This window comes from Ammospiza nelsoni, chromosome 4, assembly GCF_027579445.1.
Source record: "Ammospiza nelsoni isolate bAmmNel1 chromosome 4, bAmmNel1.pri, whole genome shotgun sequence".
Lineage (NCBI taxonomy): Eukaryota > Metazoa > Chordata > Aves > Passeriformes > Passerellidae > Ammospiza > Ammospiza nelsoni.
The window spans coordinates 68,850,695-68,867,780 of NC_080636.1; the positions used below are offsets into that span (position 1 = coordinate 68,850,695).

The following is a 17,086-nucleotide window of genomic DNA, read 5'->3' on the forward strand; positions in this document are numbered from 1 at the left end:
ATGTCACCAAAGAACCCATTATCTAGAAGGCCCTATCTAGGTTTTCCCTGTATGGGGAAAAGGCATCACATGGTTGCAGTCTCTTTGTGCCTGTTCTCCTCAGTTCATATGCTAATATTTCAATTAAAAGCCCTCAAAGGCTTAGAGAGCTGCATTTACAGTAAAGCTGGAATTGCAAGTTTCTTTCTGTAAAACCAAGATACACAAGATTTCTATTGACTTTTATTACAGCATTTGATCTTGAAGTTAGAACTCATTTTTCTTAATGCTGATACAAGTTTTATTGGTGCTATCCCCAGCTGGCAGAGTTCTGTAGAAGTTTGTAGCATTTGCTGATGACTATAATAATAGTTGCATTCAAAATCTGCATCTTAAAAATAGTTATTTTTTTTAAATAAGGATGATGGCCTGTTCTTAGCTCAAAGATTTCTGTCATTTCTGAAAACAGTTTTAGAAGGTTTTGTCATTTTGAGTAAAAAAAACCTCTTACTCTTGGACACACTTGAGAAATGTCAAGTACCATTTTATGCAGAGAAAGAAAATGACTGCACTTCTGTGATTTGTACTTCAGGAGTCTGATTCTTAAATGCTTGCTTCTACAAATGAACCTGCAGTCCAGTGGAGACCCAGAGGATGAAACTGTTTAGACTAAATGACTTCAAATTAAGATAGCTGGGAGAAGGTATTGTGATGGTTGTGAGGAAGTACAGATGCATGGATAGATTCAAAGGGGTGTTGTCTTTTTGATCGTTGAGATGGCTGAAAGAGGCTGAATGAGGAGGGTGTAAAGAAATACGCACTTACTGTGCCACAGAAAATACAGTGTTCAGAGGGAGGTGTGCAAAGAGAACAATATTTAGAAAGAACTGAAATGTTAAGAGCATCCATGTGAAAAATCAAGTCCAACCTATAGTATCTTCTGTGACACGTAAGTAAGTCTCCTGTGTAGGATGTGTCTACCTGCAGGTTTTTATGCTTATCCACAATGTTTCTTTTTTGTTTTGAGATGTGTGCCACTTGTATTACAGAGTGCTTACGCTGCTTATAATTAGGAACAAATAGGTATATGTAGTTAATTAACAAGGAACAAAGATTTTAACTGTTGTTCAACTGTAAAGCACGATGGCTTTTTGAGAGCTATGTTAGTCATACATTGGAACCTGTATTTTAGCTGTATTTTAGCAGCATACCATTAGCATTCTTTGATTGAGGCAAATCTTCAAACACTCCTTTCTTGGGATCGGTGCTATAGCTTGGCGATCAAGAGTTGGCCTTCACTGCTGCAATCTGACAATTGTTTCTAGGCTTTGATGCAAAAAAAATGTGATCCCTTCACCCCCCCCTTTTCCCCCATTGCCTTCTCTCTAGTGTTTGTGAAAGTGTTTGTGCAGCTGTGCAGAGAATCAGATTGGGGAACTGATCCAGGTTAAAGCAGATACATTTTTGTCTGCTTAATTTTAATCTAGATCTGTTCTCTGATCCAGCTGACTGCATATCTGCATGAATGTTTTGCCAACAGAGGGCTAAGGTGAAATACAGTGTGGAAATTGCAATCAGGGACTGGATATGGGAGTGGGTAAGATATTTACCCATTCCCCAAGGTGGAGAAAGATTCTTTCATGGGAAAAGTGGGTAAATTTGAACTTGGTTTTAAATGAATAGTTGGGATCCAGTCCTTAGCTGTGGTTGCAAGTGTTTTTGCTGTGGACATTGGGTGTTCTGAGGTGTTGCAGTTTTTTTCCTCTTTGCTGGTTGCTGCTTCATAGTAGACCTTCTTTGTATTCTGTCAGACAGTTTAAGTGGTCTTTTTGTAGAAAAATTTTATTTTGAAGTTACTTGAATTAAGATATGGAAAAGATCCCACCATCATTTTGGGATTCACTTAGCAATCAGCTTCTGAAGGAGAAGAGTAGAAGTTGTAATACTTTGAACCTCTGCAAACAGTTTGATAACAATCATGAAATTTATACCACAATGATCTAGGGGATAGAACCTCATACAGTGAAGTAGCTTTAGTAGTTAAAAAAATACCTCCAAAACAAACAGTATTTTTTCAGTCCAGATTATCTGCTTCTACACTGTCAATTCCAGCCTCTGTGTGTGTGTGTGTGTGTGTGTGTGTGTGTACATCCTTAAGCTTAGGCCTGACTGAATTTTTGAAATTATCAGAAGATTTTTGGGGCAGTTCACAGAAGGTTTATGTTAAAAGCTACCCTAACAAAGTAACAAATACAGTCTCAGACTGATGAACTTGGGCTGGGAGGGGAGGTTCGTTACCCCCATTTTATATGCGTTCCTATAAACTGTATGAGTAAAACTCTTGTAGCATTTTAATAATAGCTATAACAGTGAGTGTACTTCTCTGTAGAATTCTTGGCTGGGATTGCATGAAGTCTTGCATGTCAGTGAGGAAAGAAGCTGCTTAAGAAAAGCACTGTGCTTTCTGTCTAAACTTTTGAAAGCAAACCCTTCATGTTGTTGTGACATTTTCCACTTATAAATTGTAATATTTTGGTAATTAACATTTTTATAGATGAAAAATCTGTATGTTTATATACCTGTCTACCCACACAAACTGAAGAAGAGGCCATCTTTTATGACTTAAAAAATAGTTTGAACTCTGTTTGAACAAGTGTAGTTAGCTAAATCCTGTGTCTCCTAGATGTTAAATTCTGTAAATTCTTTTGTAAATGAAAAAATGTCATCTAAAGGTGTGATGGGGAATTCCTTTCTAACCATTTACATCTCTCATGTATTTTCTTGGAGAGCCTTTTGGTGGTATAAAGTATCATTTTATGCTGTTAATGAGACAAAAAACCTATTCTTTGGCATGTATTTGCATAAATTAACCTGAATTATTAGAGGAAACATAGGGAAAAACATAGGGGTTCCAGTTTTCAGATTGTCAAAGCAACTTAGATGAAAATTTGGGCCAGCAAAGAAGAGGTTATTACTTAATTTTTGAATTGAGTCTGCTACTCAGTTTAAAAAAAAGGGATATAATCAGAAATTTTAACTTTTTGAAGAATTTTTATATATTCCTGCAGGGATACACACACACATGGTCAACCCTTTATTCTCAAGGAATTTATATAATATATTTATTACATTTCTGAGTAAATGTTGCACTCTTCAGGTGTCATAGCATGTCAAATATAATGGTGGGGGATTTAATTAGAGATCTTTCATTAAATGAAGAAGATGAGGTGTTTCCGTATTGAGTTACGTGCATTTCAGAGAAGCCCAGTAGCCAATAACAAATAACCTGTTAAAACAGGCATGGCCCACTGGTAGGCACAGGCCACACCTGCCCTAAGGAGAGTTTTGATTCCCAGCAGGACAGAAGTAGACTGTCCATTGTGGACTGTGCTGAAAAATGAGACAGTGATCTAAAATTTGAGTAGAGAAAGCTTAATCTGTTACCTCCCACATCTTCCCTTGAGGCTCACTCAGCCACCTCATTGCTCTGTTCTCTCTCTGTTGGCTGCCTGCTGCTGGGCTCAGCCTTGTAGGCTGGAAACAGGTACAGGGCCACCACCGTGGGGATTTGGGGTCTGACACAAGAGTGGGGTGTGCTGGACTGAGAGTACACTCAGGAAAGAAAAGGGTTTGGCTGCAGGAGGAAATTGATGGATGCCTTTGGGCATACTGCTGTCCATTCACAGCTTCAGGTTTCCTGGTGTGCTAGGATGGAAATGTAACATTTGCTTAACTTTGACTTCATCAGTGGGGCTGTAGCTTGTTATCATAGAGGAAAAACAGTGGTGCCCTCCAGCTTCCCTTGTGCTCTTCTCCCCAGGTTTTGATTGCTGTTGTGACAGGTGTATTTCATGACTACTTTTCACAAATGTTAGAGTCAAAGTGCTGAAAATAATCTGTGTTACAAGAGATGGGCAAGAAATATTGCTGGGAGAAGGGCATCGGTTTAATTTGATTTAGGTGTCCATGAGCTGGAAAGCAGCAACTTTCTGCAGGAGGGGCAACACATGAGCTGTATACTCAGGTAATGCCCTTGCCATGTATTGTTTCAGGGAGGTAGGTCCATTTGGCCTGCAGGCACGTATCTTAGAGGTTTGGCATCTAATTTCAAGGCTTCAAGTACTTGTAATCAAGTGTTTGATATTTGATAGCATTATGCTGTTTAGTGAATTGTTTGCTCTGTGCATGCTGAGTGGGTTTTGACTGTTAAACACACTTTATGAAAACTCTGAATCACTTTAATGTTAAAGAAATTCATATTTGCGTTTCATATCTGTATTTTTAAGCTTTTGTTAAATAAATCTATGGGAAGTCTGAGTATTTCAAATACACCTATTTCTTTGTAGCTGACCTGTGATGATGTTAACATCAGCCTCCTCTCAATGTCTCTCTCCTTGCCTGCAGGTGAAGGTATTGCACAATCAGCTTGTTCTGTTCCACAATGCCATTGCGGCGTACTTTGCTGGCAATCAAAAGCAGCTTGAACAGACACTTAAACAGTTCCACATCAAATTGAAAACTCCTGGAGCAGATGCCCCATCCTGGCTTGAAGAACAGTAATCAGGTCATAGAAGAGGACCCAATGTTAACCTAAAATTCTTTAAATCTGAGAATAATTAAGGGTTGGGGTTGAAGGACTGTTGTAGTGATTCTTGAATTGACAGCTTTAAATTTTTCCCCTTTTATAATACTGTAAAACTGAATTTGATAGGAAAGTGGGTGACTTTAAGGTAACCAAACATAATTTCTGTAATTTCAAATATAGAGCACTCCTTTTGTATGTAAAGGTTGGCAAATATTTCTGTAATTGGGATAGGGGAGGGAGAGAGGGAGGGGAAACAAAACTATTATAGATTTGCACTGACAAATGATGCTTGTGATTTCTGATATTTTGGTGGCTAGTCAAAATATTTGCAAATGGAGGTTTACATGATTTATACCAACATCTGGTATTTTATAGATGAATATAGAAAACATCTTTAGTAATTTTCATATGACTTTTAAAAAAATGAGAAAGTTAAAAGACTATTTTGCAGATGAATACTATGAGGCCTATATGTGATATCTGCATATAAGGCAATAGTAGCAGATGGCTCATTGACAAGTGGAATTGCAGCAAATGCCTTTTTTACAAAGGTACCTTTCCATCAAAGGGTTAAAAAAAAAACCAACAAAAAACACTAAAGCAAGAATCACTGTCAGTCTGAGGCTTCTGAGCACACGTTTTTGCTTTGCACCAAGTGGTTTGCTGAGTGAGGCCAACCATTAAATGTACTAATTTCATTTAAAATGTTTTTCTCTATGAAACAAATACCGTACTAGCCTTAAATCACAGGTATGTGCCTTTTTATAAGATAATATTTTCCACCAGTGTACATAACCTAAGAACCCATTCATGTAATAGTTTGTCAGTTCCCAACAAGGGGAAGATGACTGTGTAAATGCTGTGTCATTGTACACTTAGAGCAAGTTAAAGCTTTAGTTAAATTTCATGGGCAGGTATGATTTTGAGAGGAAATCGGGCCAGTGTGTTTTTTCTGTTTAATTGAAAAGCATACTTCGGTAATGGGAGTAAAATGGAGGACACATTTTTAATTTCTTCATCATTTCTGTAGTCCTTAAATGTAAAATTATATGTCAATTTTATCATAGACATTATAAATTCAATATATTGGAGTCCTCATTTGCACATGTTATGTTGCTTATGTTATGTTAAGTAAAATGAAATATTTCAAATATGTTATTTACAATGGTGTGGATTGTATGATTTATGTACTGTATGTTCAAATGCCTTTCAGCTGACATTCTAAAGTTTTCAGTGTTTAACACAACTGTAATGTAACTGTAAATCAAACTTTTTAATCATTCCTCATTAAATTCTTGGCCTGACAGAGCCTTCTTTGTTTTTGTTCTGTCAGAGTCTCTTGTAATAGCTCAATTACGTTCCCTAGAATGTATATCCTATGTGAATTTTGTATTCATATTAAACATGTTTGCAGTCAAACTTTCTTGAGTTGTGATGTTAAAAGTAGAAGGGAGCTTCTGCAGTGAAAGCTTAGTCCTACTTTTGTGAGTTGTCACCCCTGCCCAAGAATATCGCATTAAGCAGAGCTAGGGTAGTGATGCTGTTTTAAATGTGGGCAAGTTCAACTGGAAAGTAAATCCATATTGAAACAAATCTTTTAATATATGTGGGTTTTGACTTGAACTTCTAAAGGAAATTAAATTTTATTTACAATTCTTATGAAGCCATTGACTTCCACTGAATCTTGGCACACGTGTGGTATGATGGTGCAAGGTAAGCGAGTGAGTGACTGTAGGCTTGAACTGGGAAATGCATTATTGCAGGGGTGAAGAATGCAAGCCCACTGGCCATAACTGAAGTATTGGGCTTTCAGAACACTGCAGGAAAAGGGTACATGAGGAACTCTTGCTCTTGGTTTCTCCCTGAGATTCATGTGTCCCCTGCCTAGGATTGCTGCTGCTCAGAAGGAACTCTCTGTCAGAAATGGTAAGAGTGAACTTGAACCTGCAGTTGCCTTAAGAAAGACTGACCAATGTGGCATTGTGTAATCCTCAAACTTTTGCAATGGCTTGAAACTGCTGGAGTCTCTTCACCTGGAAGAAAAGGTGGGACCAAAGAGATTACTTGCTAAAACCTGTCTGTATTGTTTAATACTGGGGAAAGGAAGAATTACTTCCATTTTGCTCAGCAAAGCAGTTGTTCTAATGGGAAGCCTCAGTGAGGAGGGTTCTCTGTTCAATAAGTTATTAAACTGATAGTAGCCTGCTGTAGTACTGTAGCTTTCTTTGTTCACTGCTCAAATACATGTGCTTAGGAAATAATTCAAGCTCATATCTTATATTTAAAATTAGCTTTTTAGAGCTAACCAAATTTAGAAACTTGTATCAAGAGATTGTAAGAGAAAGGACACTTAAGCATTTCCAATGGGAAGTAGTTATGGTTGTGAGGCTTTCTGATCCTCATAAAAAAGCATTATAAATATTTTAAGGTTGTAATGTGGCCTTTATCTAGGTGGACAGTTGTCAGGATGGGATGTTTTTGTTGTTTGTAGAGGAAGGCATACCCACCTTGTAGAGACTTGTCTGTGACAGATTTCATCTCTGTTAACAAATTGTTACAATAATGCTTACAGTGTTGTGTGAGGTTTCTTAGGATGAAGAACTCAAAGCAATTAGTAACATTTTCAGATATGCTGTTGTAGCTGCTGTACCAGACATGGCGAGCTGTTTTGATTCTCAGTGACCATACTATAAGTTATCTGTACTCCTGGCTTGTTTGAAACTTGTTGCTCATGTTATTTTGTTAATCTGAATTCTACAAACAGCTTTTGTACTCTAAAAATGCTCCTTGGCCTACTTCATGCTTTTACAAGCCTCTTACAAAGAACATTTCTGGTTACAAAATGTCTCTGTATTTTTATTTGGAAAGAGCTCTACACAGGCAAGAGTATACTAATACACCATTAACATCATAACATCATTAAAGTAACAGCTTTTTTTTCGATCTTCAGTCAGCTGGTTTTCCCAGAAACCTTATCTCTAGTCTGTCTGTCCTTTCAAAAACGATCAAAGTAATGTAAAAAGAAAGCTAAATGTTTCCTTCAACTCTGTTTTGAACTGAATGGGGGGCATATTCACTTTTTATGCTTTGCTTATCTGCTCTTGTTCCTTGCTGCGGTGTTACAAAAAGTGAAAGCTATTGTAATTATGTAGCATTCCTCATCTGAAATTGCCTTCAGGTTTGGGGTTTTTTTTAGTCTGGTTATCTTTTCCATGTTGCGTGCTTGGTGTAAGGGTTGTGCTAGTCAAAAATTTTTTTATATTGGTTGTGAATGTTACCATATTTTATGGTAGCTCCCACCCTAAAATTAACCAAACTACTTGTTGCTAAGCTGTGTCAAGATGAAAGGGTTTTTTTATTAGAGGATCTTTATTAGACAGAGGATTTGACTGCTTGGTTTATATTTCTCTCGTTTCTTACTATTTGTTGCTCTTTGACATCTTTGCGTTCTTTCTGGTTGCTCTGGTGTTAAAGACAGGGATACACAGAAAACAGAGTTCTCTGTCTGTGACAGTGCTCTTGTTCACCTCTACACGTGTTTTACCAACATCCCTCCTCTTCATTTCCATGAGTCTTCTGTGGAAACCAAATGGCCAGGGACAAGGAGGGTGTTCACATGTTTTTGTCATCGTGGTAATAGATTGAAGGGAGTGAAGGAAGCAGCTTACCCTGTAGTGTAGGAGTAGCAGGTAGGATGGTTTGTGCCTGCCTTGGGGAAGAAGGGCATAAATTGGTGGAGAAGCAGTGGAAAGGGAAAGGGATGTGCTGCTGTTTCCAGCAGGTCCCTGCTCTGAGGCACAGAGCAGCCGTGTATGAAGCTTGCACTGCAGTGGCCTTGGACAGAAAAGCTCAGTCTGTGGTTTGCCAGTCTTTTCTTTCCTGTGGCTGAGACTGCTGGCACAGAAGCATTGCCTTTTACACTTCAGCTGCCTTTCTGAAAAAAAAAAGTGTAAGAAGGGAGCAGGAGCAGCAACAATTCTGTGCTGTCTGCTGTTGGTGGTGTATTTCTGTAAAGTACTTGTTCCCAGCATAAAGTGGGCATTCAAGTTTTTATAATGGGTGTAGGTGAACAGAACTTTGTTTTCTGAGCAAATACACTCAGTCTCATCCCTTGATGAGAATCTGTTTTAAAGAGAATAGCTACTGGAGGAGAGAGAGTATTTGATATTCCAGGAGGAGCAGAAAGAGAGATCAGGAGAATCTTTGCAGAGTTCCCGTGTAACACTGGTTGGCAGGACTGAGATGGGTCCCAGTGTGGCTGTCTTAATTAATTTCTTAATTAAGTGCAGAGATCAGATCTAGAACAGAATAAACCTGAAACAACTTTTTAGTTCTGGTTTTCTCTGTTGTTGCTGTTCACAGCAGCAACAAAATCCATTGGTTCAGTCAGGAGCAGTCCAGCTATCAGCAGTGTGTTCCTATTACTTAATGAATGGTGTGTCTTACTGTGCTAATTAAATAATTGTACATCTTGCTGCCTTTTAAAAAATACTAAGGGCTGTAAATTCAAGCACTTAAGTGATAAATAATGTTAAAAACTAGTGTTGCCTGTTCAGTTTTGATTTGCCTTTCTTACATATGCATCATGCTAGTTTTATGTGATGGTGGTAATTAATTGCAGGATTTTGTTTTGAGAGCTTAACTAACAGAGTGCTTAATTTTGAGCCCAAATATAACTTGGTTATTGTGACAGGAGTGTCACAATTAACTTTTTCTCCTCCTTTTATCCAAGCTCTGTAAAATTGAGGGATTGTAATGAAGATGACACCTTTTTTCAGGTAGTGTAAATTGCTTTATTTCCATTAGATCTGTTCAGTCATTAGATTTGTGTTCAGCCTAAAGAATTAGATGCTCTGTGCTCTGAAGAAAAGCAGAGTTTACAAAAGACAAGGTGTTTTTTTACTTCTCATAAGAAAAAAAAATGCTTTAAAAAAAGTAGTAATCCTGAAAACTGTCTTGAGCATTTCATTAATTGGAAATCTTTAAAAATTAACAGTATGATTTGGTTTTGTAGTGTACCAACTCATCTAAATGCTATCTGTTCTAGGGAAGTGCATTTGTTGTTTATTATAGGCGGGGCTGCTTGACCTGCCTGTTATTAAAGTTGCCTAATACTTCCTACTGTAAAGACCAGTTTTCAGTTGTTTATAACTCAGAGTCATTTTAGCCGTGTGGGCAAAATATTTGCCTGTTGAGTGTTACATGTTTAGGTGAAAAAATCTAAAGCCAAAAATTTAAAATGAATTTGCTAACATGTTTTGGAAAAATTCAGGGAGAACAAACCCACAGGGTGAGGAAAAGTGAAGAGTTTAACTTCACATCCGGACTGGCTCCCAGGTCCTCTGCTGTCCTGTTTGGGTTCTGACTTTTCACATACAATGCCATTATGCAAGTCTCTTGTTTGGCTTGCTCTTTCCGTCTTTTCCAGAGCACATTTGTGCTCATGACTGGCAGCAATGAAAACAAGTGCCTTTGGCTCCAGCAGCAGCGGTTACAGTCTGGGTGCAAAGCGCTTCCTCGGGATGACCTCAGGGCTGCCCTGACACTCTCGAGGAATGTCCACGCTGGCTCCGAGCTGAGCGCGTCCTCTCCAGGGTTAGCTGTGCTAACCCTGCCAAGCAGAGATGTGTGCTCTGATGGGAATTGCCTTTTACTGCACTTCAACTCTTTCCATTCAGTGAATTTTCAGCTTAAATGACTGGGTTCTGGCATTACGTTCCTTAAATTTTCCTTTTGTTCTAATATTACTTTTTTAAATTGAAGTGACTAAAGCAGGCTGTCCTGCCAGACCAGTAGGTCAGACAGATTTCTGGCTGCAGAACTGTGAGCAGGAATAGTGTAACCCCTGCAACCATGGACGTGGGCCAGAGGAGGCCACCTGGTTCCCCACTCTTCCTCTGGTTCCTGCCTCCCAACACCTGAGCAGACTAAATAGCACAGGTGAGGCACTACACAGGTAAGATAAGATTTTGTCCTGCTGCTCTTGCTTTCCCACCCCTGGTTGTATCAAGGTGTTTTCTCTCTCCCGTGCTCAGCTCAGAAGCTTTGGTGGCTTATTAAGCAGGACTAGAAGTGAGGTTTCTTATTCCTCCCTCCCTCCTTTCTCAGGAAAGGAAGAGTTCCTGTTTCCATCTTTGGAATTTGCCTTCTGTATAAAGTAGTGTTGGGGTGTGTGGGTTGACTATTAATTGACTTGAGTGAGGTTCTTCACCTTTACTCCTCCTGGGAAAATGTTTTTATTTTAGACATAGGATTGAATCTCTTGATAGAATATTTTAGAACCGTTTGTATTTGTTTGCTGTCTTACCAGTCAATGGTACTTTGGCTTTCGGGCATCCACAACTCACATGCGCCACTGCCTGGAGCGCTGTAACCCAGGGCTGTGATCAGATCTTAAATTCGTCTGCACTTCTCTCCCACCGTCCGCTTTGGAGTCACAAGGGGCCCGTCTTGCCTCTTCCCCCGAGCTTGCAGGGCTGAGCCGGCGGGGAGCGCCGGGGTGAGGGATGCGGGACGAACCGAGGGATGCGCTTGCTCGGGAGCGTGGGCAGAGGGCGAAAGGCTTCAGCCGTGGAGAGGAGCCCGTTCCTTCCAGCGTGGCCGCTGCCGGTAGCTCCGCTGTCCTGCTCCTATAGAAATAGTTGCTGTGAGTGCGGTGACAGCGTGCGGGCAGGGATGGCTGGATGCGTCGACAGAGCAGCTCAGCCGGAGCTGGCTTAGACCCAGCGCCCCCGGAGGCGCCACTGCGCATCTCCGTTCGCCGCGGCGGCGGCACCGGCGCTGGGCCGCGGGTCGCTCTCCTCCCGCACGGGCTTTGCGGTGGCACGGGCCGGGCAGGGGGATCGAGGCCCCGCTGCCCCGCGGCCGGGCCGCTCCCGGGGCCGCCGCCGCCGCCACCGTCACCTGCCGCGGCCCCGCCCGGGCGCGCCTGCGCTGCCCCGCCCCGCGCTCCGGCGGCGCGGCCGGGCCGGGCGCGATGGGAGGAAGCGGCGGCGGCGGCACCGGACCGGGCTGCGCCGCGTGCTCCCGCGGGCACCGAGGTGAGCGGGGCGCGGGGACCCCCGGGCCGGGCGGGGGCTCCGCGGTGCCGGGGGGCGCAGCCGGGCCGGGCAGTGCGGGGGTGTCGCCGCCCTCCTGCGCCGGTCCTTCGCCGCCTTCCCGAGGCGTAGGAGGGGGGAGCGCTCCCGGGGAGAAGACGGACTCCCCTTCCCGCGGGACCCCGGGCCCGGCCGGCCCCTGGCACGGCGGGAGAGCCGCTGCCGCCGCTCCGCTCGCACGGCGCTGTCCTGGGCGCCGTCCCGGGCGCTGTCCCGGCTTTTTCCGGCGGGCCGAGCGCTGCCCCCGCCACGTCCTGCGGGGACAGCGGGGTCGGGACGCTCCCACCGGGTCAGGGCGCGGTGTTACCCCGGGTGGCGGGGTCCGGCGGAGCCGGGGGGCGGCGGGCGCGGTGTTACCCCGGGTGCAGCCGAGCCGCCAGCGCCCTCCGCGGTGCCCCGTGGCCTGCGGCGTCGGTGGAAGGGAATTAGGGAGTAAGGATCTGTCGCCGCCCCTCGGGTGGTCCCGGCGGCAGGGCCCCCACAGGCACCGCAGCCTGGCACCTGGTCCGGGCGGAGAGCACAGCGGTGCGGCTGGGGCTCCACCCGTGGGAGCCCTTTCCCTGCGGCACCTGGAAGCCCGAACAGAAATAGCCGGGGTCGAGCCCCCCGGGCCAGCCCCGTCAGGTCCCGGCCCGGGCCGGGCGGCTGGCAGGGACGCGGTGCCGCACAGCGCTTCTGTGGGATGCACTGAGCCGGCAAGTGCGGAGTCGCTGAATAGCGTGAGCTGCGTGTTCCTTGTAACCCGCAGATTTTGGCAGGATCAGGGGATGGTTATTGGCGTTTGCAGCTCCTCTGTCTGCAGTCAGCAACTAGTTGCTCCCTTTGCCTTTTGTAGGGTTGTTCTTGAGACACAGACACCCAAATGCTGTGGTTGGGCTCGGCGTTGTTCTCATGAGAACTTGGAGGGCGCCTGATACAGAACCGTGGGCAGGGGAGAGCGTAAGGTGTGAGTTAAAGGGAGTCAGTCATATCTTGCAGTATGAATTATGAAATGCCCTTCAGTGCGTCGTGCACTTCACCTGTTAATTTGTGTATGCAAACACAATCTGTGTCCCTCTTAGTGGCAACTGCCTTTTTTGCAAGAAACAAATTACTTTAGAGTGCTTCTCTTACCTGGGGAGAAAGTTGTCCCCACCCTCTAACTTTTAAATTACATTTCCAAGTTAGATTAGCTTGGCTAAAACAATGAATGAGACAAAGAAATAAAATATTTCTTTTATGCCAAATATGGACACAATTAAAACGTGCAGTAAAGTTGTTACTTTAGAGCTTTGGTGCTTCTCCAGCTGTTTTGGATAACAGACATGCAACAGTGAGGTATAATTGCAATGTCTTAAACGTTTGTTCTTTGGTTCATTTTTTTTTCCCTTTAATCCTTTGGAAAGTGTGGAGAGGCTCCTTAGGAGTTAAAATTTTGCTTGGCTTCTATTATGCATCCTGATCCCAGCATGTCTTGGTAATCTGTAGCTCACAGTTGGAACGGCTGCCTTGTTCCCCACCTCCTCTTGCTGTACTTCCTGCTCAGAGGCACCTGCTGATACCAGCGAGCAGCCCAGAACCTGTCCTGGCTGCCAGCTTCTCTCCTCTCCCACCCACGGTGATGGTGGGAGCCTCCGCTGGGAAGAGCTTTGAGCGGCTCCTCCGGAGAGGCAGCATGAGAAGGGAATTTTGACCAGTCTCCTGGTGTCTGGTAACTCGAGACTGCCATCCTCTCACAAGCAGGTGACCTCTGTCACCTGGATCGTGCTTATCTGTCAGAAAACAAAGCTGAATGCCAGCCTTTATGCTGTGCCTTTCCTTTTGTGCCTTCCTTCCAAATGCTGATTCCTCCCCTTTCCTGGTTCTGGGTGTTACCTCATCTAAAGCAGTACGGGGCTCGTTGGATTGAAAACAGTTTTTCCTGTTCTATCTATCTTTGCATCTAGGCTGGGATGTTTTCTTCCCCGTGCCTTCTCCACTCCTTTCACTAGGAGTGTCCCTTGTCTAGCGCAGGAGCGCTCAGGTCTGAGATCAGTCGTTTTCCACTCCTGTGTGTTAGTGCTGCGACTCTGATGATTCATCTCCTACAACCCTGTTCCATTAGGATTTGATCCTGTTTTTTCTAAAGCAGATGGACTTATTGAAAGTCTCAAAATGAGGTTCTTGACTGTTGCCTGGGGCATGGTCGGTCAGTCTGTCTGTGTCTTTTTTTAAACTTTTTTTCGTGAATGTGTGGGAACCCAAGTTAGAAAATACTATTGTTAAATACTGCTTTGTATGATGGTGGAAAACTAGCTAATACATTTTTCATTTTTAAATAAGTAGTAGGGAGGAAAAGTGTTTTTCCTAGTTGAGTATTTCTTTAAATTAATGCAACACTTAATTGCTTTGAGTGGTTAATCTCCTTCCACCACCTTGCACCTGCTTTTTTATGCCTCTCTGCTTCTATGATCATGAATTTGGGAGGAGAGGCGTGAACATGCAGAGCCCTGTAATAGCAGCTCTGTACTAATGCTGACTTAAATTTGAAACACTCTATCCTGATCCACTTTCTTTGTAGCTTCTCTCCTTTTTACCGTGCCATTAAAATATTTTCCATCATGCCTGTGATTTAAACCTCATACAGGCTTTTTATATATGTTTTCTGCTCTTGTAAACGCACGGATAACGTAAGGTATGAGATCGGAAAATCTGAAGCAGGAGAGAGGAGCTCATTGCTACCTGAGCAAGGTTTTGAGAAGAAAAGGTACAGTGGATGATTTTGTGTTGTTTTCCATTGATTTCAGTGAAGCTGTGAGTGGCTGAGCCCTTGCAGACCAAGAGAGAATTTACCCTAAGGCTTTTTTCTGTGACTTGGGTCTGTTTTTTCATGTACAGTCTAGTGATTGATCTCTGGCAAAAATAGCAAAGTTTTTTCATCACTATTATACAATGTCAAATTGATCTGGGTTGCTATTAGCTCCGTGTGAACCCTGCTGAGGAGGCATACCACTAAGTCAGTGCCAAATTTCTGATTTGATGTTGTTCTTGTGCCAGGGCATTACTTGAGCTTTTTCTGGTGAGGTTTCCTGAGACTGAGTTTTCCTCAGGGGCCTGTTTGTCTCCTGTCTGAGTTTGCATTGTGTGCCATCTTTGAAATTTCATTTTTTTTTCTTGTAAATTCCCAAATTTTTTTTTGAGATAGCTTCCAAATTTCCATAAAATCATGAGATTCCTCATTGGTATGTATTTGAAACACTTTAGTTTTTCCCTGAGACTTATTTCCCTGAGAATTAAATCTGTTCAATAGATTTTGTTCCTTAAAAATGTGGGGTTTGTGGAACTCATGCTCTTACCTGAAGGTTTGCTGCTAATAGCAGCATTTTTATTTAGAAGGTAACAGTAGTAAAAAAGTGCTAAAACCCACTGTGATTCCTGTTGTTTTATGAGATAATCCAGAGGTTAAAACTTCCCAAAGTATTTAAAGCTTTGCATATGTGCAGTGCTTAGGATATGTGGGGTCCTGTTCCACCTACCAGCTTGTCTGTCCTTTCTCTCTCTCTGTTATTGAACAGGCACTGTTAACCTGGATGCTAAAGTAAATTATCAAGGACAGCTTGATCAAACTGTGGTCTGTCTTCTCTGAGTGTATTTTGGGAGATAGTGCAGCCACACCAATAATACTTTTAAGTTCATGCTCAGCGAACACAGAGACTTAAGGGACTGTACACTATTTTTGCCCTTATTTACATTTATGTGAAAAATACAAAGGCAAAAAAAGTAGTACACTAGGCTAGACTGTTAAATCATCAGCAAATTTTTAGCTATTTTTATGCAGTTTGGGTTTGAACCATGGTTTAGAAGATTCAAACAGGGTCTGTTTGATGCAGTTAGTCAGTACCATAGTTAGTACTGTGTGCAGTCAGCTTTAAAAACATACCTGAAATTAGCAGTGAAATAATAATTTTTAATAATTTGAGATAACTATATTCTTTTACAAAATTGCACTGAATGGAGATTGATAGGTAGTTTTGATACCCACTGTGGGTGATATAAAGGTATTCTTGTGTTTATATATGTTCTTGAAATCTAGGCACCTGTAGCTGTTTGAAATCTTGGTGTGGATAAATGTTAAACTGCTGCCCCGTGAAAGGCTTTTGATTCACTAAATTTCCCTTCTGGATTGAAAACTGGATAGGTGTTGTGCCTTTGGTGTCTTTTCAGTGTGAGGGACAGTGTCCAGTGTGTGTGATCTGAGTGTCCCTGTTGTCCTTTGTCGCAGGTTGCGGAGATGGTGCAGTCCCCTCTTGCACTGCCGCTGCTGGCAGATAGGCTTTGAGAGGGCGTGATCCCAGCGCCTGCCGCGCCGACTGTTCCATGTTCCAAACCCATCCAAGGAAGTAACACTCTCCCCTTCAGGGAGGCTGTAAAATGCATGTTATGAATTGTCTCTCCTTGGTCAATGATAAAGAAAATGGGGCAATTCCAGTTGCGACGGGATTAATGAGCGAGGATACGACAACAGTGCCTCAACTTTCTCAGCCTGCAGCATCGCCACCCCCCGCGCCATGTCCCCTCACTGGGGCTCCCCCAGCCCCTCCGCTCCCCCCGGGCATGCCACCCCCTCCACCACCCCCTCCTCCACTGCCCGGCCCCAGCGTACCTCTGCCTCCACAGCTGCTAAATGGGCACGACAGCCACGGCAAAAAAAAACGAATGCGGAGCTTTTTCTGGAAAACTATCCCCGAGGAACAAGTCCGTGGTAAAAACAATATCTGGACAATTGCTGCACGACCACAGTATCAAATTGATACGAAGACAATTGAGGAACTTTTTGGGCAGCAGGAAGAAGCCAAACCCCAGGACTCCCGAAGACGATCTTTAAAGTCTTCATTTAAAGAGACTAAAGAGGAGGTAAGAATTAAAGTAAAACCTCTTTTTTTACATAATGCTGTAGGAGTGGATGTGAATTCTGCCTCGCCTTTTTCTCTGTCATGTTTCATCCTTACGGCAAATTTGTCTTGATTCAAAGGAGAGGGGAATGATGGGAAACATAAACTCTTTGTTCTTAGTGGCACATATTTGTTTTTCAAAGAGCTAACTGTGTTTTATTATTTTTACTTGCTAAGTGCTGTGATTTGATCACCTGTTAAAATAAATATGAATAAGCGGAGGGAGCTGAAAGCATCTGTATTTACTCATGTTGGATAGCCCTTGAGTTTCCAGTGTAGAACACAGTTGTATTGTCTCTTCAACTCCTACTCTGTGTCTGTGATGTAGGCAAGATGTTGCACATGCAAACATGTACCGTGCAGGGGAGAAGAGGGTCCTGTTTGCAAGGGTTAATGCTGTATTTGCCCACAGTATCCTAGGGACATCAGGAAGGGAAGTGCCAGTATGGCAGCAGGGATATAGAACATAATATAGTGATTAAGGGTATTTGTTATTTAATAAATTTAAAGTTTCC

General features: G+C 43.0%; 2 protein-coding genes across 8 annotated transcripts in view; both read left to right on the plus strand.

The window, feature by feature from the left end:
• ARFIP1 (ADP ribosylation factor interacting protein 1) overlaps nt 1–5,983 on the plus strand; it is a 40,827-nt gene extending 34,844 nt beyond the window's left edge. For all 7 annotated transcript variants that reach the window (XM_059470839.1, XM_059470836.1, XM_059470838.1 and 4 more), the window contains one exon: nt 4,384–5,983. In XM_059470839.1, coding sequence (XP_059326822.1) covers nt 4,384–4,539 — 156 coding nt within the window. In that variant the 3' untranslated portion in view covers nt 4,540–5,983. The remainder of the gene's footprint in view (nt 1–4,383) is intronic.
• Nucleotides 5,984–6,329: 346 nt separating this feature from the next.
• The window catches only part of FHDC1 (FH2 domain containing 1), a 41,708-nt gene continuing 30,951 nt past the window's right edge, over nt 6,330–17,086 (plus strand). The window contains exons 1-2 of the mRNA XM_059471169.1: nt 6,330–6,609; nt 15,902–16,533. Of these exons, the coding sequence (XP_059327152.1) occupies nt 16,051–16,533 (483 nt within the window). The 5' untranslated portion in view covers nt 6,330–6,609; nt 15,902–16,050. The remainder of the gene's footprint in view (nt 6,610–15,901; nt 16,534–17,086) is intronic.